At 37.4% G+C, this 20,442-nt stretch overlaps 1 protein-coding gene across 1 annotated transcript in view; it reads right to left on the minus strand.

Annotated features, from left to right (window-relative positions):
• Positions 1-4,975, minus strand: part of LOC121873063 (hemicentin-2-like) — a 76,866-nt gene extending 71,891 nt beyond the window's left edge. Inside the window, exon 1 of the mRNA XM_042376379.1 lies at positions 4,924-4,975. Coding sequence (XP_042232313.1) covers positions 4,924-4,975 — 52 coding nt within the window. The remainder of the gene's footprint in view (positions 1-4,923) is intronic.
• Positions 4,976-20,442: the final 15,467 nt, after the last annotated feature.

The following is a 20,442-nucleotide window of genomic DNA, read 5'->3' on the forward strand; positions in this document are numbered from 1 at the left end:
ACGGTGTTGGGTAACTGCCACCTGAAGGACAATTGAAGTGTTATTGTTTTGGATTTTTGAGATAGTCGAAACAAAATAACTACGCTTTACAAAACTAATACTATAAAGATTAGTGGGTAGTTAGGGGCATTAATGTTGGTCAAGTGGCTACAACGCTCGCATCCTGTTCCAGGGGTCGGTGGCTCGGTACCCGGGCACCCCCAGTTCACCCAGTTGTAAATGGGTACCTAAGCTTACAACTTAGGGAAGTGAATGTGGTTGAGAGCAGTACCGACCCTAATGGACAGTCATGCCTATATGGGACCCACTTTCACAGTTAAATTACGTAAGGCAAGAATAAGATTGGCTTGAGTAGGTTAGATTATTATCAAGTTAGCTTAGGTTAAGTTAATCTAATTCATAACTCCCGAAGCCCAAACGATAGTGGTGTTTTGTTCGTGGTGATACTTCAACACTGGCCACCTCATATCAATCCCCCTTACAAGGCAATGATCTAGACAAGAAAAAAGAGTTATTTCTACTGAGAGAGTTTCTATGGGATTCCAACAAACACTTCCAGGAACAAACAATGGAGAAAGAAAGAGAGGAGGATGAGGGGAGAGACGAGGAAGGGGAAGCAGAAGAGGGTAGAATAACAGAAACGGAGATATATATATATATATATATATATATATATATATATATATATATATATATATATATATATATATATATATATCGAGAAAGATGAGAGGGTGAAGAGGTAAAAGTAAGAGAAGACGATAACAGAGTAAAGAGAGAAAGAGAGAGAGAGAGAGAGAGAGAGAGAGAGAGAGATGAACGAAATTGAGAAAGAATGAGAAAGAGGAAGAGAAGAGAAAAAGGTTTGTCCAGCTGCTCTTTTAATTCTTTTTTCATACAAACATAACTCCAGTGTGAATTAAAACATATAATTTACATGTATCTTAATTTAGTATTCTGAATGTGAATACAATTATAAAGAAGCTGGTGCGTCATTGTGTCTGTCAGTTTGTCAGTATGTCCGTCAATGTGTCTGTCGATTTGTGTTTGAGTGTCGGTCAGTGTTGCAGGATGCTGTTGTTTACTTTGCCATTTTGCACTCTTGCTTATAACTCCTGCTTGAGTTATTTGCCTATGTGTTTTCGATAACATGGAAAAATTACTTAATGGTGCCCTGTGTGTGTGTGTGTGTGTGTGTGTGTGTGTGTGTGTGTGGTTCAAGCAATGTGGTAAATTTAAGATGCCTGCAATATGGAAACTCTGGTCAATATTGCATGCAACATGGTAAACTGAGGCAGCCTGTGAGAGAGAGAGAGAGAGAGAGAGAGAGAGAGAGAGAGAGAGAGAGAGAGAGAGAGAGAGACTCTATCTCCCACTCATCTTACCGTCTCCCGTCCAAAAGTCGTTCATTAGACAGGTACTATCCCCTTTCCTGTTTCTCAGAGATTCTTAAGATAATTTTCTCCAATTACCAGAGGTGAGAACCCATCTTGCTCTCTTAACATACGATATGAACATAGAGATGAAGATGATGTTGAATTTACACCGAGTCTCTATTTCCTTTATCTTATCTCCGGTTTAGAATATAAGAAGTCTTCATATAAAACTTATGTATCTTACAGAATCTTAAGTGATGGAGGCCTCTCTCTCTCTCTCTCTCTCTCTCTCTCTCTCTCTCTCTCTCATTTGATTTACTATTTATTTCATTTCACCTCTTCCCCCTCTTCTCCTTTACCATCAATTTCTCTAACATTATCTCTCTGTATGTCTCCCTCTACCCAGTTTCCCTATCCAGCAAAATTAACAAATATGTCTCAATATATCTCTCAGTCTTAATAATAACATATCTCTCCTATTTCAACACTACGTAATCCTCCCATTTTGTTTTACATTATATAATTTCCCAAGTTACAATATGATTCCCCCAATTTAAGATTATATAAATCTCCTATTTTTTACAACATAAAATTCTCCCATTTAACGTCATATAATTCTCCCGGTTTAACTTGATATAATTCTAATGCACTGAGTTGTATGTCTAATTGGGAAACGAAAACAATGACAATATGATCAGAGTCCCAAACTTTCGGTTGGCGGATTATCAGGGGTTAAGAAGGTACCTAGGTGAGGTCACCTGGGAACAGTCACGTCAGTCCCCAGTAGGAAGGGGTGAGGTCATAGATGACACAACAATTGATCATGACTATAATATATTCACTAGTATACTACATAAAGCACAAGAACAAAATATACCATACAGAAAAATTAGGTCAAATAAGAATGAGCCAAGGTGGATGACCAGAAAACTTAAACATGACATAGGAATAAAGAAAGGAATATATAAGAAATTAAAGGGAGGGGAGGAGCAGCTCAGAAACAGGTATAATGAACTATCTAGGAATGTTAAGAAAAATGTAAGGAAAGCAAAGAGAGACTATGAAATCAAAATAGCAAGAGAATCCAAGGCGAATCCCAAGGGATTTTTCCAGGTATATAGGACAAAGGTCAAGGACAAAGTTGGGCCTTTTAAGTCAGGGAGGGGAGAATTGATAAATGGCAGTGAAGACATGAGCAAAGCATTGAACAGCTACTTCTTATCAGTTTTCACAGAAGAAATTTGCGATGAAATTCCGGAGGTGGAACTGATATTTAAGGGAAAGGAAGAAGAGAAATTAAAGAATATCACCATCAGAAAAGAGGATGTTCTTAAGAAGATAAATAAACTAAAGAACACAAAATCCCCAGGGCCGGATGAAATTTTTTCTCGAGTCTTAAAAGAGTGTAGGGAACAGATTAGCGGACCCCTCGTAAATTTATTTACAAAATCATTAGACACTGGAGTTGTGCCAGAGTTGTGGAAACAGGCGAATGTAGTACCCATATTTAAAAAGGGAGACAGAGCATCAGCGTCAAATTACCGGCCGATCAGTTTGACGTCAGTAGTGGGGAAATTTCTTGAATCAATTATAGCAGATAGCATCCGATCGCATCTAGAGAAAAGCAAATTAATCTACGACTCTCAACATGGGTTTACAAAGGGAAAATCTTGTCTAACAAATCTGCTAACGTTTTTTAGGAAAGTCTTCGAGGTAGTAGATAATGACGAAAATTACGATGTTATTTACTTAGACTTTAGCAAAGCATTTGACAGAGTACCGCATCAGAGGCTTCTGAGAAAAATTAAGGCTCATGGTATCGAGGGAAAGTTTTAAATTGGATAAAATCATGGCTCACCGATAGAACGCAGAGGGTCAGCGTAGATGGTGTTAAATCTGAGTGGGGCCGTGTAACCAGTGGGGTTCCCCAGGGGTCAGTACTAGGCCCACTCTTGTTCATAATCTACATAAACGATCTAGATACTGGGATCAGCAGTGACATAAGCAAGTTTGCGGATGACACCAAAATAGGGCGGCAAATTAATTCAGGGCAGGATGCAAATGCATTACAGGAGGATCTAAATAAACTGCAGGGGTGGTCTGAAAAATGGCAAATGAAATTCAACACCAGCAAGTGCAGCGTACTTAATATTGGAAGAACAAATACTTATAATGTATACAGCCTGAACAACATCAACCTAGAGAAGTCGACTTGTGAAAGAGACCTAGGGGTACTTGTAAGCCCGGACCTACGGCCTAGAAAACAGTGCGTTAATGTTCGAAATAAGGCAAACAGAGTATTGGGTTTTATATCTAGAAGTGTAAGTAACAAGAGTGCAGAGGTCTTATTGCAACTATATCTTGCGCTAGTTAGGCCGCACCTCGATTATGCGGTTCAGTTCTGGTGCCCCTATTATAGAATGGATATAAATTCACTAGAGTCGGTGCAGCGAAGAATGACAAAAATGATTCAGGGACTTAGAAACCTTCCATATCAGGATAGGTTAAAGAAACTTAACTTGCATTCCCTAGAAAGACGAAGAGTGCGGGAGATATGATAGAAGTATTTAAGTGGGTGAAAGGAATCAATAAAGGGGATATAGATAAAGTTCTTATAATATCCGAGCAGGATAGGACTCGGAGCAACGGATTCAAGTTGGATAAGTTTAGGTTTAGATAGGAAGAAACTGGTTCACAAATAGGGTGGTGGACGAGGGAACAAGCTTAGCAACTTTGTAGTAAGTGAACTCTGGAAAGTTTCAAAAAGGAGGCTAGATAGATTCATGGATGTTAGAGAGTGGTAGTAACTCCGACAGGAGCTGCCATGCACAGGCCAACCGGCCTATTGCAGACTCCTTATTTTCTTATGTTCTTATGTCTAAATAGTTTCGACATGAAGTAAGTCTTACTACATTATGGACAAGGTATATATTTTTTTCTTATTTAGTGAAACATAAAGCCGTAAAATTACCTGCTGATTCATTACACACCGTATATTGGTCTTTCGGTGGATCACCTTACGATTAACCCCCTAACTTATTTTGGCTTGCGATTAACCACCCTAATCTAACCTAACCTAACCTAACCCCCTATGTAGAGTTAAGGTGGTTGATCATCACGTGAAATAAACTCGTGGCACATCTTTAGGTGAGCCCTTTCGTCTCGTATCTTTACCTGGAGAATACCTGCAGCGAGAGGACGCTGCGATGATGGGTCAGCCACCCAGTCAACCAACTAGCCAGCCAGTCAACCAACCTACCAACCAGTCAGTCAGGCAGCTAGTCAGTCAGGCTATTGCTTCAGGTAACAATCTCCGCCGCCAGGGCAGCCGTGGAGCCAGGGAGCCGCCTCACTGTTAACACCAAATCAACTACGGTTCGGAATCCCCAAGGTTCTGAAGCAGCAGAGTCCACGCAGTGAGGGCCTTCATTAACAACGCCAGTGAAGACCGAGTGATAATCAAATTATACTTCAAAAACGTCTTCAACCAGACCAGGGGAGATAAGGTGATCAAAGCCGTCCATTTCCATTTCCGCTGTCTGCTGACCTTCATGACTGCGAGACTCAGCAAGGACCCAACCCTCCTCTTCGGTTAACATGAAATCGCAAATGGATCCACTTTCCCCACTACCTTTTTAAGTAACAGCAAAAGGGGCTCATAGACAGCCTGACCAGCGAAATTAACATGTGGTTCTTGGATGACGGCACTCTGGCGGGTTCGTCGGAGTCGGTTCCAAAGGACGTCAGTCGAGTGCTGGCCGAGGGAGGAGCACTAGGCCTCACCCTCAACGCTTCCAAGTGTAAAATCATCTCGGATGATGAGAACACCATCCACCCGGCCAACAGCGTCCTGCTCGGGTCACCACTGGGCGTCAATACGATTCCATTCATCCACCGGAGTAAACTGAACGACTTAAAAAGAGATGGAAAAAAAAATAGGTCACCTGGACGTCCACGATGCCCTGTATCTCCTAACGAAGTGCTTCTCTGCGCCCAGGCCAACGTATTTCCTCAGGTGAGCACCGTCATTCGACAGCCACATGTTGCAAGAGTACGATGAACTTCTTAGAGCCATATTTACAAAGGCCATGAACCTCTCCTTGGAAGACTCCCAGTACAGTAGACACAAGCTACTCGCCCTGTACGTCTAGCAGGAGTTGGCGTGCACAAAGTCTCCAAAATCGCATTACCAGCATTCATGTCACCCAACGTAGCAACAGACAAACTGGTTCGGAGGATCGTCCCAGAACACTTGAGTGCGGCCGCGGGAATAAACGACCGAAGGTTCATGTCCTAAGCACCTACACCGACGCCAAAGGACAGACAGCAAACCCATTGGAATAAACCCACCGTGGAGAAGAATGCCCTGGACCTGCTTGGGAGGGTATCAAATGACAAAAAGAAAGCGTTTGCAAGCAGTGATGCTCAACGTGCCGGGGAATTTCTCCTGGCCATCCCAAACTCCTTTTTAGGGACCCGCCTCGATCCCCATGCTTTCCGTCTTAAAATAGTCCTCCGCCTTGCGGCCCATATCCACAATGTTTACAAGTGTATCTGAGGCAACGAATTGGCAGACCAAAGATGCAGCCATACCCTCATATGTGCATAATCGGGGTTTGGCATGCGAGGCAACACGAAGTAAATGACGTCGTCAAGAGGAGTCTGACAACTGCGGGCTGCCCAGACGGCATCACGCTGACTCTATAGATGCACGATAAACAGCTGCTGTGACATTACAAATACAAACCTTAGCCCAATATATTGTTTTATCCCAATAGGATGCAGAGACTCAGGGAGTCTGGGGCACAAAAGCCCCGAAGTTTCTCATTCAGCTGCTCCCCAGGTTCATTGAAACTACCAGTACCTCAGCATAGAAATCCCGAGACGGAATGCCTCCTACTCACTGGGATCTCGTCCCTCACCTGAAGGGCTTGATGGAGTCTTCGAATTGGACCGAGTACGTACGATGTAACTAAAAATAAATAAAAACTCTATAAACTGATTAAAAAATGACAAAACTAGGGAGGTAGTGGAAGACAATATACAGAGTTCAGGGAAAATAATAAAAATTTCCTTGAACGACGATAGCTCTCTTTTCTGAGGCAAAGGGTCTCCGTGACTTAAAGGACTTTATTAAGCGTATTTAACCTTGTAAATAAGTTATCGTATTAGTAAATAAAGTATATCATTACATAGTTCTTTACAACTTCCTATGAAAAGACAAAATTGACTTGAGAACTTTTTAGATTCCAATCTCATGTCGTAGCTTAAGTGAACATTACCAATTATTCAGTTGGGTAGAAGCAATAACTTACGTCCCTTGTAAAATGTCATCTTAATTCAAGCGAGGTGGTTGAATACATCCCCCAATCTCTATTTGAGAGAAAATATTGAACATACGAACTTTGGAGAATCCATCTTGTGACGGAGTTATAACCCAAGTTGATTAATTTTTACATCTCCAGGTACCAGGTGAAAAATCATCTCCAAGTCACCACAGTCAACGCAGGACAAACTACAGTCATGAGAGGAGAGAAATTGTGATGATACTGTAAACAACTATATAAAGACTCTCTCTCTCTCTCTCTCTCTCTCTCTCTCGGTGCCGGGTTCGAACCGAGATCACCACGGTTAGCAGTCAGGCAGCTAGTTAGTAGTTAAGGTGGGGTAGCTTTTAAGCCCATCGTGGTCCAGTGGACTAGCTGCCTCACTGCCAACCCTGGTAGCGTTCGAACCCAGTACCCAAAGTTACTTTAGGTCTCTAAAAATACGAAAACAAATTACATCAGTTTCCTAGTATTAACTACACCAACTGCAACATTTTTCTCTAGTAATACTGAAACCAATCATAAAAGTTCTCAAACAATAATTAAAAACTATATCCGTTCTCTTAACAAAAATAAAAAATCATTTATAAATCATAATTCATGAAGAATAATTAGCTTTGCGAGATAAAAAGATTATGAATAAATCTAAATGGGTTAAAATAAATTACAATGAAAAACGCTACAAACACACAAACAGAAAACAAACAAAAAATTGATAGGATAGGAAAATAAATAAACTGGCACAATGTTACGAACGATTAGGAAACGAAAAGCTGATTCAACATAAATCTTATAAACACTTAACAGGAAATTAATTTCAGTCCGACTTTAACACATTCTTTTTTACTGTGTTAAATATTTTTTGGAGAGAAATTTATTAAAAAAACTTGTAATGAACATGCGAGTCGAAATCATTACTAGAATTCAATCTCTCTCTCTCTCTTTCTCTCTCTCTCTCTTTCTCTCTCTTTCTCTCTCTCTCTCTCTTTCTCTCTCACAATTTCTCGCACATGCACATTCCTTCCTCTCCCAGTTTAATAACTCTCACACAGGTTTTGGTGTAATCTTTTGCCTTTTTGCCTCTACATTGCTCCATCCACTTTGCAATGCCAAGATTTCTCTCCCCCCCCCCCTCTCTCTATACCCTCATAATATTTTTTTCTCTTTACCCTCATAATACCTCTCTCTCAATCTCTCTCTCCATCACCACACACTCAAAATACGTGTCTGGTAATGCAATAACACTCCCACAAGTTTGTACTTAACAAACTGTGTCCCTCACTGACTTGATTGCACAGGTAACTTTTCCCAGTCATTTGCAAGACTTCCTGATTCTGCATCAAATTTGTAACAAGTTTGAGGTTCCAACGCTTGGATGAGACGATTCTGCATTTCAAACTTTTTCCCCCAATCTATTGAATAATATTTATGTAGTTAAATTTCCACGATTCCATATTTTTTTTTTAAATTTTTTTTTGGGGGGGGGGCTTCTTTATTCATTTTTTTCCTTACTGACTGACTGGATGTATATTTCTAAAGTACTATGACAGTATTAATTGCGAAAACAAAGTACTATACTAGTCTTAACCCCGAAAACAAGGTACTATGGTAGTCTTAACTGAGAAAATTAAGTACTTAGTCTTAATTGAAAAAACAAAGTACTATACTCGTCCTAAAGGCGAAAACAAACTACACTACTTGTCTAAACTCCGAAAACAAAGACCTAAACTAATCTTAATTCCGAAAACAAACTATACTAGTCTAAACTCCGAAAACAAACTACTGTATTAGTCTAAACTCCAAAAACAAAATACGATACTAGTTCCAACAGTGAAAACAACACACCAGTCCTAACAGCGAAAACAAACAACTCTACTTAATCTAAACTCCGAAAACAAACTACTGTATTAGTCTAAACTCCGAAAACAAAATACAATACTAGTCCCAACAGTAAAAACAACATACTAGTCCTAACAGCGAAAACAAAATACAATACTAGTCTAAACTTCGAAAACAAACTATTGCATTATTCTAAACTCCGAAAACGAAACACAATACTAGTCCTAACAGAAAAAAACAGGAAATATTGACTTTACAATCCTTAAAATATTATGAACATTGCAGATAAGTCCTTTGTAAATGTTTACTTTTGTGTGCGTCTGACCAAACCCTCAGTCAAAATCTGGAGTGTATGATCTGATATAGCTAATGAGAGAGAATCATTAATTTAAGACAGACAAAGTGTACAGTTCTCAGGCCAGACTTTCATTGTTTCGAACGCTCTCTCTCTCTCTCTCTCTCTCTCTCTCTCTTGAATAATATTACATGTACTGTACTTTACATTATAAATTCCTCGTCATTCATAAATGAATATTCAGGATGAACACCTCACACAACTCTCTCTTTTATATGTATAAAGCTCACTCATCCAAGGGAAAAATTTTAAACTTTAATCGAGTTAAAAATCTAATTTAAACTCGATCGAAAAATGGTAAAATGTTCGGTTTATATATAATTTGCTCCAGAAATAAAAAACTCTTAAATTGGTCGGTTATTTATTAATTTATTAATAAATGTTTTCCAAAAAATTCGGATATCAATTAATATTCGGTTAAGGAGGCGTTTATATGTCTATCTTCTGGATATCAATTTATATTTTCCTACACCGTATTGGAGTCGAGTTTAGTAAAGGTATACAATATGTACGGTTATATCACAATATTTCGAACCAATGTAAGCGTTCATTTCATATTTCACTGAACCACTGCAGTATACGCCCTTATATCACAAGTTATCGAGCAAATATACCCTCTAATTTTTCAGTTTATCTCAGACATACGAGTCTCTTTCACAATTTATCTAACAAAAATTCACCTCATACATTATCGCCCAAACTTACGCGTTTATTTCACAAATTTTCGAACAGATATACATTCTCATTCCTCAATTTATCGCACAAAACACACCATAATCTTGCCTTGGATTTTTTATGGATTCAGGGATGAGTGTTGGTGACAGCCAGCCGAGCCAGATTCACCTCCTCACGAACGATAAATTCGCGAAATTCTCCACCGTTCTATTTACGTCAATAATTCAGTGAAGATGAGAATATTGTCGTGGTGGCGGCAGATATTACCATCTGGTTTATCAGAGACGATATTTACAGCATGATAAGATGGTGTTTATTATTATTTTTATTATTATTATTGTTATTATTATTATTATTATTATTATTACAGCGTAGTTCTCGAATGCATAAGCCATTTCATCACTAAAGACATACTATTCACAATAAACTATGTTCTTAATATCAGTTTGAAGAGTTCAGACTAAATAGGTAATAAACCCAGACAAAATGTTAGTAATACAATCTTAACTGAATACCAACTAAGTTTAGTTTTGATATAAGATGAGAATAAAGAGGCATCGTACTCTGGCGGATACGATGAATCACCTTTGTGTCCTAAACAGGTGAGGTATATTGCGTCTTTATGCCTGTGTGTGTGTGTGTGTGAGAGAGAGAAAGAGTAGGTGAGTGTCTCTGCATGCGAGTTTTCCATTTGTGTACTTCTGTTAATCTTTTGTGTTTGATATGCATGTATGTATGTATGTATGTATGTCGGTGTGCGTCGACCGATTGGGAATAGTGCTCACTTCCAGCCTTACAGGTCACTGGTCCGCGCCGAGGGCAACCTTATATCATCAAGTTATTAAGTGAGTACCTATCTTTACAGCTGGAAACTGAAGGTAGTAGAGTGCAGCGGCGGCCACACAGCCGTTACCAAGTAACCAGGGTTATGAGGCCTACTTTTACCTGCAAGTTTGCAAGAATATAGACACACACACACACACACACACACACACACACACACACACACACACACACACACACACACACACACACACACACGAGTGAAGTAAGCTGCTGCATAATCCAGCGTACCATCACCTTCTACCACCTGAGATTCCCCGTACATTAATAATATTCTTGTTTTCCAACACAACCGCACCAAACCTTATGACCTCCCACTGATCACTGAACAGCTCAGTCCAATCATTGTAAAAACTATCAACAATTCGTAGATATATTGCATGTTCACTCCATGTTTCTTTTTCACTGTTGTACAGAGTTTTTGTTCACCGACCCTCAGCACCACATTACTATTTGTTAGTTGCATTTACCACTTTTACCTGCTGTAATTTTCAATGAACTGTTTATTATTATTATTATTATTATTATTATTATTATTATTATTATTATTATTATTATTATTATTATTATTATTCATTTTTCTTTTCTGGATAAATGAGCGAATGTACGAATGACCCGATGAACATCCGATTTTATGAATGAATAGATAAATGGACGAATGAATGAATTCGTGAATATATGCATAAGTGAATGAATGGATGAATGCATGGATGGATTGAAAAAACCTGAAAATATGAAGGTATTATTTGCGATGATATATCGATAGATAGATAGATAGATAGATAGATAGTTAGATAGATAGATAGATATATATTCTACATTTTCCTCACAAAAATCTTCAAAATTTATATTGTTCACTGTCTCCCTTCATCCCACAAGACGTGAACGAAATTGCTTCATTGAGGACCTCCAGAGTACTTAGTTGATTAGAGAATAAGTTGTTGTGCTACATTACGACAAAGGGTCTCGCTCATATATCATAATGATTTAGAGAATATACTTTTGGGGGGGGGGGGAATAGTATAAATGTTTGTTAGTGTGTGGAAATAATTATGAAATACTTTGTTTAACTTCGTGAACAAGAAAAATAGATTTTAATTTCATTTCGAAAAGCTTCTAAAATTAATAATTAGTTCAAATTTTCAGAGAAATTAGAGAAAAATGCTTTGTTCATGCGTCACAAAATCATGATAGCCTCTGCATATTTTTGTCGGCAATAAAAATGATAAAAATGATTGGTGGAAAATTCCACTTAAAATGGTGTCAACATTCATCAGAATATATAATTAACAAATTTTTACCAGATATTAACCTCATAACAACTGGTCTCACATCCTTGTTATTGTATGAGTGTTATATAGTCCTCTTAAGCTCTTAACAATACTCATGACGGGATATACTTATTTTACTAATTTTTCATATATTTAACGTCTGATGCAGCTATAGAGGCAAAATGATCCGGTCAAAAGTTAGATATAACGAAAATTAGTCAGATTTAGTGAATAGAGTTGTTACAGCGTGTATGGGATGTATTGTTTTCATACCCACGACTAAATACTGTATGACAAATAAGACTTACCGGTACATGCTACTAATGTACATAATGTGAATAGATGTTAATTTATTCCTGGATTATGACCTGATCTGTCCTTGACTCATGGATCTATTGGTTAGTCTACTTGTGTATACCAACACTTAACTGTAAACTTTAACACGACAAAGCTTATAGTGAGTGTGTCACTTTGCTAACACAAGACATGTATCTCTATTCATATCTCTTCTATTTAATTTTGGTTTAATTAATACTTCAGGACACCTCACACCTGTCACTACATTGTATCCGTTATTGAAGACCTCTGTCACCACTCTATTGGTACCATCAGTAACGCTAAATGACTCAGTATGATGTGGGGTATACTGAGTCACTATAGACGGGTCTGGAGTACAGTGTTGACCGTCACCATGGAGCTATAGTGCTGGGTAACATCAACAGTGTAGGTGTACTCTTATGGTGCTCTATATTCCTTCCTGAAGAAAGAAGTGCTCTAAGTAACAGCTGTACAAGAGAGTAATATGTTATAGTTCCAATAGAGTCGTTTGTGACAGTAGTGATTTTTACTTATGAGCGATACATGATGGGTTTATCTAGTAACAATAACAACAGATACTGTACACATGGTAGACAGAATAAATCATTAATCATAACAATCAACTAGAAACAATACAATTAGTTAAGGATTCACTAGTGTCTGTGGTCGAGGCTAACGTGCTACTCCTCTGTGGCAAATGTTCCCTCACAGAGTTGTATTGGTTGTTGTTAACGAAGTGGTGGATTATCTACACTGTCTTTATTTTGTCTGTGTTCTTGAGAATGGCTTTAATGACTGACATTACCAAACCCAAGCTAAGGTCAATATGCATGTTGACGCATGTACACATTAATACGTCTTATAGCCTGATTTTTATATCCATTAGCCACGTCACCAGCAGTATCACCTGAAGGCATTTTTCCGGGCAATATGGTCCCAAAGTAATTTAAAAGAGTTAGTACCACAGCGGAGTAAACACACGGCCCGGGAAGCGTACAAAACTGGTGGAGGCGGACACCGATTGGCTGAACGGTAATCAGCGTATGTCACCCTCATTGGTTGAGGGTGACAGAGAAAAGAGGTAAGCGTTGTGTGGTCTGGCCCAGGACTTTTGAACCATTTTATAGATTCTTATTTTTTATTGTAAACTTCCTCAAGAGCAATGAGCGTTATAATGAAGCAGAGTTCTAAGAGGTATGTAAACATTCAGACTCACTAATCTCTCCATAAGAGGCTCTCCGTCTGTTTACTATAGTCCTGCGGGAAAGTTTCATTCCTCTTACTCAAATCTAATTCCACTGTCGGAATGCCATGGACCCGAAAGACATAATCTCAATTAATTGCTTAAAAATTGTGGGATTTAAGTTTATTTAGTAACTGAGCCTCCAGCCAGCCACACCACTCTGTCGGCGTCCATGGTGGGATAACCACTTACCGCCAGATGATCGCGGTCATCCCCAGATGATCACCGTTCATCGTCAGTTGATCGCCCGTTTATTAACAGTTGATCGCCGATCATCGAGTCCACTGAAATAGTCGATACGTCGGCCAACTTTTTCAAGTTTCATAAACAGTATCAGTACTCCAACATGCTCTCCAGGCTGATGGGATAGCTCGAAGATCTATCACGTGTTCGACTGTAGACAAACGCATACACAGTTTCCAACTATCATTTTCAGTATAATTAGTACCACGCTCTTCCTGTCCCATAAGGTAGACATTTTTCACTTATTTTACGCGCATGCATTAATAAAGTCAATACGAACCCGTGATCTGTGAAGTACCAGCGTTTGGATGACTGGCAGCTCCTCCCTCTCTCTCTCACCCTTGAGATGTGGATGTTATGCACCTCAATAACTAGGGTATTTAATCGCCCATTCTAAGACTCAAGAAGGACAGAAGCCTCTGAATTATTGACCTGAAGGTTATGGTAGTATAGTTAGCAAACGGTGTACACTCATACCAGCCTCACCCCACACACCATGACTATTGGACCGATACCACAAGTGCTGTCGGGAATAATGGGCAAAGAATGAAGTGCACAGACACACGAAACACAAGCAGACGTTATCTAAAAAAAAATACCTATATTGGTAAATAAATAAATAAATGCATAAAGTGAATAAAAAATAAGGTGTGTGTGTGTGCAACCTTGAATATAGATAAAGCTCCACACGCCCCCGACCTCAACACACACTGCCTCAGTTTACATAGAGATCGTCTTAAATCAAATCAACAAGACCCAGACGACCTGAAAGAGCTTTTCTCCGACCCACATTTGCCCGCGGGCGGATCCTTCCGCTTTTTTCCTTCCTTTGTGGCGCCTTTCCGTTCTTAAGTGGATTTCACTTCCACGGTCTAGATTCTCTCCCAAATATGACTTACAAGACTTTGCAACCAATGTCAACAAACACACACCTGACAAACATATTCTCTCCCAAATATGACTTACAACACTTCACAATCAATGTCAACAAACACATACACCTAACAAACTCCCGATCCCATTAGTTGTTTCTTCAATTATCTTATTTTGTTTTATCTTTCTCTGATAACCTGTTCTCACTCGAGCCTTTAACTACACGATTCACCACCTGTAACTCTCTCATGATATATAAAAAAACAAAACAAAAAATAATCCTAGTCTGCTGACGTTGGGATGAAAAGTTGATTATATTTACTCTGAATGGAAATACAATTATGATATTTACATTACATTAAATTATTTTTTATATGGAGAAGTAACGTGATATTATTTACAATGAATTGCTATGATATTTGTGAATATATATAAATTGGTGGTAAGAGTCACTTTGTATATGGTATGATGTGAGGATGTGTGTGTTGAGTGTCGGTTTAGTTTGGTATTTTTTTCTCTCGCTCTTCTTCCATGTTCTGTTGTACCACATTTCCTTACTATATCCTTTTTTCATAGTTTCTGCATCCCTTCACTCCCTAACACACACACACACACACACAAAATAGGAGGAGAAAGGTATTATGATCCATATTACTTCCGTACCTGTAGATTTGAGCCCATCTATTTCACCAATGATTACAAATCTAATGCTAACTCTAATATAACCTAACCTAATTTCCCAGGTCGTATTTAGGATGTTTAATCATTACGTGAACTAAGATAAAATAACCACAGGCAATATATGGACTATATTTATTTCTTCCTATTTGTATGTGTGTAATAATAATAATAATAATAATTAACGGTTTATTGAAAAAGTTCTGCAGCCCGAAGGCTGAAAATATACATTGGACATAAATGACTTATTACATACATTGGTGGTTTAACAAAAACCTTCATTAGAGAAAGGTAAAGGAACATACAGTGAACATACAGATTAATGTAGGTGTTGAACAGCAAACTCGTAGTGTAGTAACTTCCTCCCAGATGGTGTTAGGAGGGACCTCACGTGGTGTAGTAGTTCCCTCACAGATGGTGTTATGATGGACCTGGTGTGGTGAAAGAATTACCTAGAGGAAGAAGAGGGACCTCACGTGGTGTAGTAATTACCTCACAGATGGTGTTATGAGGGACCTCACGAGGTGTAGTAATTACCTCACAGATGGTGTTATGAGGGGCCTCACGTGGTGTAGTAACTCCCTCACAGATGGTGTTATGAGGGGCACCACGTGGTGTAGTAATTCCCTCACAGATGGTGTTATGAGGGGCCTGACGTGGTGTAGTAATTCCCTCACAGATGGTGTGATGAGGGACTTGACGTGGTGTAGTAATTCCCTCACATATGGTGTTATGAGGGACATGTGGTGTAGTAATTCCCTCACAGATGGTGTTATATGAGTGAGGTTTGGTCTTAGGCCTTCCTATCGTAGACGGATTAACACATCGCTGGTTGTTGTTGGGTCTCACGGGCCGTTATCACTGGGTACCTGGGACCTCACTGTGTGAAGGTTAACTTGGGTACGACTGTTACTGTTGAGTTGTTCTCACTGACTTAAGCACTGTTCACCACTGTTCACCTCTGTTTAACACTGGTTCCGTTCCTTTCCTAAATGAAATTGTAACTTCTGGCGAGAACTTGTTGATATTCCGGTGGGGAGGAGGGTTCAGGGGAGGGGGTTGGTATGGATCAACTTAACAGTTGACCTGGATGCTCCGAGAGGAGCGCCAGGTACGTCTTGACCCTTTGGTGGCGAAGTAGTGTGTGTGTGTGTGTGTGTGAGAAAGACGCCCAACACCAGAAAAATATTACAACCAACGATATTCAACATAAATTAATTCAATACAAAGTTATTTTGAAAATTAAGTTACGCTGTTAAGAGAGAGAGAGAGAGAGAGAGAGAGAGAGAGAGAGAGAGAGAGAGAGAGAGAGAGAGAGAGAGAGAGAGAGTACCTGCAGACATAATACGTTGGCTTTAAAAGTGACTCCGGAAGCAGCAAGGAATTTCACTTTAGCCATTCTGCCAAGGTACCATGACTGGCCAGGTCACTGAAGGAGCCTCAGGCCCTGCAAGACGAGCTGGAGATTTTCTTCGTATTATTCACGGAGAGAGAAGAGGAGAGAGCTGGGAACTGAGAGAAGATATAAGTTAGGAATGAGAGATAATTATAATGTGATAAGTTAGGAATATGAGAAAGAGATAAATTGGGAAATGACAGGAGATGTGTTAGGAATGAGAGAAAATATGATAAATTGGGAAACGAGAGAAAATATAAAATTGGAAATTAAAGAAAGAGATGAATATGGGCAATGAGACAAAGAGATAAAATTGGGTAATGAGAGAAAAATATATAAATTGGGAATACGAGAGAAAGATAACGGATAAATGAGAGAAAATATATAAATTGGGAATAAGAGAAAGTGATAAATTGGGGAACCAGAGAAAATCCAATATACTGGAAATGAGGGAACACCTGACAAACTGATGAAATGAAACAAATCTGATAACTTGGGAAATGAGCGAAAGCCTGAGAGAGTGAAGAAGAAAAAAGGTAAAATATCAAATACGTTGAGTAACAAGAAAAAAGAGAGACCAGACAATAATTCATAAGAGAGATCCACTTAGATAAAATAAATAAAGAATAAAAAAATATAGAAAATTGGGATACTGATGGAAAAATCGATTATGTGGAGAAACAAGAAAAAATTCAATAAAAATAAAAACTTTAAAATAATTCGGAATAGGAGAAAAATTCCAATAAAATGTGTAAATTATAAAAATTCATATTTGTTTTGAAAATGAAATGAAATAAAATAAAATAAATGATTTTAAAACTCCAAGAAATTAAATAAAAATTAAAAATATCAGAAAATTCCATATATTTATAAGTAACATTTAATACATGATGTAAATAAGAGAGATATCTTTAAGAAGATAAATTGTCGGAATTTTGTATTTTAGATCTTAAAAAAATGGGATAAAAAAAATCAGAAAAATTTATAAAGTGAAAAGTAAAATTCCGATAAATTAAGGGAATAAGAAAAATACGATAGTTTGAACAAATGAGAAAAATCCGATTAACTGTGGAAGCAGAGGAAGTCTGATAAATTTAAGAGACAGGAAGAGAAAATAAGGTAAGCGTGTTGTATTTAACCAGGAGATAATACAATCCAAAATACAATCCATTAACCATTAAAAACCGCCCAAATAAACGTAAAAGTATTGCATTAACGTAAGATTCTTTTTACAGACAATATTTTATCTACTTTAAATTTTACGTCAAACTCAACATGTTGATGCCGACTGTCCATTAATATTCCTGCTTTGAAATTAACCCCGTTTTGATTAGTCTCATTTCGATGACGTCATAGTGGCGAGCAATATAAGCAGTTAACATCATTACTTGTGACGTTATCACTAGTTTTCCCCTAAATGTTCAATTATTTTTGAATGACGGAAAAATTTTTTACGTACCTTTAATATACAAAAAATACTAGATAAAGCAGAGTATTAAACGTTAATCGAAAATAGGTAAAAGATTTTATTGGTGGCTGGCTTTTTGGAACACCATAAATCTATCAGCAGTAATTTGGGAACGTTGGCGGGAATTTACCGCTCGTGTATATTTGACTTTCGGTATTTAATGGCCTCCATTTTCAGGTTATATTTCGAGCATACTGAGGCTAGGCGCTACGATCTATTCAGGCTTTTGTTCCAATACGAATTAAAAGTTTACATGTTACTACTACTCATTTTCGTGTTGTTTTTACCTGTTGTTTACTGTAGTGTACTGAATTACCCCTCAAATGTAAACAAGTAATATGTTCATTAATTCGTCAGATGAACGCGGCTTAAGAGGAGTCAACATGTATATCCCATGGACCAATAACAGAAGTAAATATTTCTTCACTGTAAATATTTATACCTTATTTCATATTTAGAATTCGTGAGTAATGGATTCCTGTATTAGAATAAATTTTATAGTAGTAAGTTATAGATCAAACTATTTCTTTCTTTACGACGTATCTGTGTATTTTTAACGAATTTCTATTTTTTTATATAAAATTGCTATCCATAAAAACCTGTGAATGGCGCCTTGAAAACTGATTGAGTCAAGAGGATGAGGAACATCTTAGTTTTTATTTAATCTAATGTGATGTCAATTCAGATTAATATTTATCCACACAGACACACATATGCACACAAACAAATACAAACACACGCACACATAAACAAACACACACAAGACTAAATGGACAGAAGCGTACTACTGTTTCCCCAGAAGACGGGAAGTAATAATAATAATAATAATAATAATAATAATAATAATAATAATAATAATAATAATAATAATAATAATAATAACAACAGACGAGAGGAACTAAAAGAATTTGTTGGTATTAAAGGATCATGAAGCAGCGCCAAGGCCACAGGGGAATATGTCGGTGCCTCCCCTTGTTAAAAAGTGATGTGACACTAACAAGGCAAGGTTTGAGAGGTTCACTTTACAAAACATAACAAATTGGTAAGTTTTTCTCGAATAGACCTGAACGTGACTACATAACATGAAGGATATTTGGGCTTATTTATAGAAGAGATTTATTACTATTTTCACTTCGTCTCTTTTTCCCTTTGTATTTTTCTCTGTGTTTTAGTTTTATCTTTTTTTTTCTTCTCTTGGTCTCTGTATTCTTCTTTTTTGATCGTATGTAATTTTTTGGTGTTGTGTCTATTTTATTCTGTCTAATAATAATAATAATTTTCATTTTCATTAGTAATACCGGTATTTATTATTATTATTATTCTCGTTGCAATTACTTTCGGCTTTATAAAATTCTCTGTATTCACAAAACGCCAGAAATAATGCCATTTGATGCTTTCTTACAATTCGCAAAATCTGTGAACATTTGACATTTTCTGGAACAAAAGCAAGGTAGCTACTTCACCGGACCTCTCAAATTCTCTTTCGCAATTTTGTGGAAATGTATAGTGCGAGAAACACGTTGCAAATACTGAATTGTTTTGATACACTACATGTTTGTATTATTATTATTATTATTATTATTATTATTATTATTATTTAGAGAAAGGAACAGAGAAACCAAGTCAATATTCTCAAACAGAAAAAATCCACAGGTGTTACATGCAGTCTCTCTCGAGTAGTATTACCAGGTACAATATTCAAGCCCTGTTGTGCCAGCTTTCAGGTACATAATGGCAGGTCTTCAAGAACAAACCACCAAGAGCTTATACAGAGGTTTAGGCTTTACAAATGAAGCTCTGAGGTACAGACTCCGGGTTTAAGTGTGTTTACGTGTTAATGGTGTTGGAAATAATGTTTATTGTTGTCGGTAGTAGTGTTTTATCTTCCATTTATCTTGTCCTCTTTCATCCAATATAAACGTGTGTGTGTGTAATAATAATAACAATAAAAATAATAATGATAATTATAATAATTAACGGTTTATTGAAAGAGCATGACAGCCGGAATGCTGAAAATACACAGTTGCATAATTCGGGAATGGATCACGTGATTGACAAATAATATACAAGTAACATAAGTGATACACACACACACACACACACACACATATATATATATATATATATATATATATATATATATATATATATATATATATATATATATATATATATATATATATATATATATATATATATATATATATATATATATATATAATAACTAGGTGGAGAGAAGGTCATACTACAGGGCATTTCAACATAGTGACAGTGTAAGAAAAGTTAATATTGACTGGGAGTGAATACACTAGTGTGTGTGTGTGAAGACGTATGCACATATAGGAAGAAGGTGCGTTATGATCGACTGGGTGCGACTTTTTAAAGAATATTATACGAGTGACTGAATACCTCTCTCTCTCTCTCTCTCTCTCTCTCTCTCTCTCTATCTCTCTCTCTCTCTCTCATTTCTCTATTTATTTGTTTATTATTTATCCATATTTCCGCATTTTCCGCAGTGCGAAAGTTTATATCTCCTG

The sequence above is a fragment of the Homarus americanus genome, unplaced genomic scaffold (assembly GCF_018991925.1).
Source record: "Homarus americanus isolate GMGI-L3 unplaced genomic scaffold, GMGI_Hamer_2.0 scaffold11022, whole genome shotgun sequence".
NCBI classification, from domain to species: domain Eukaryota; kingdom Metazoa; phylum Arthropoda; class Malacostraca; order Decapoda; family Nephropidae; genus Homarus; species Homarus americanus.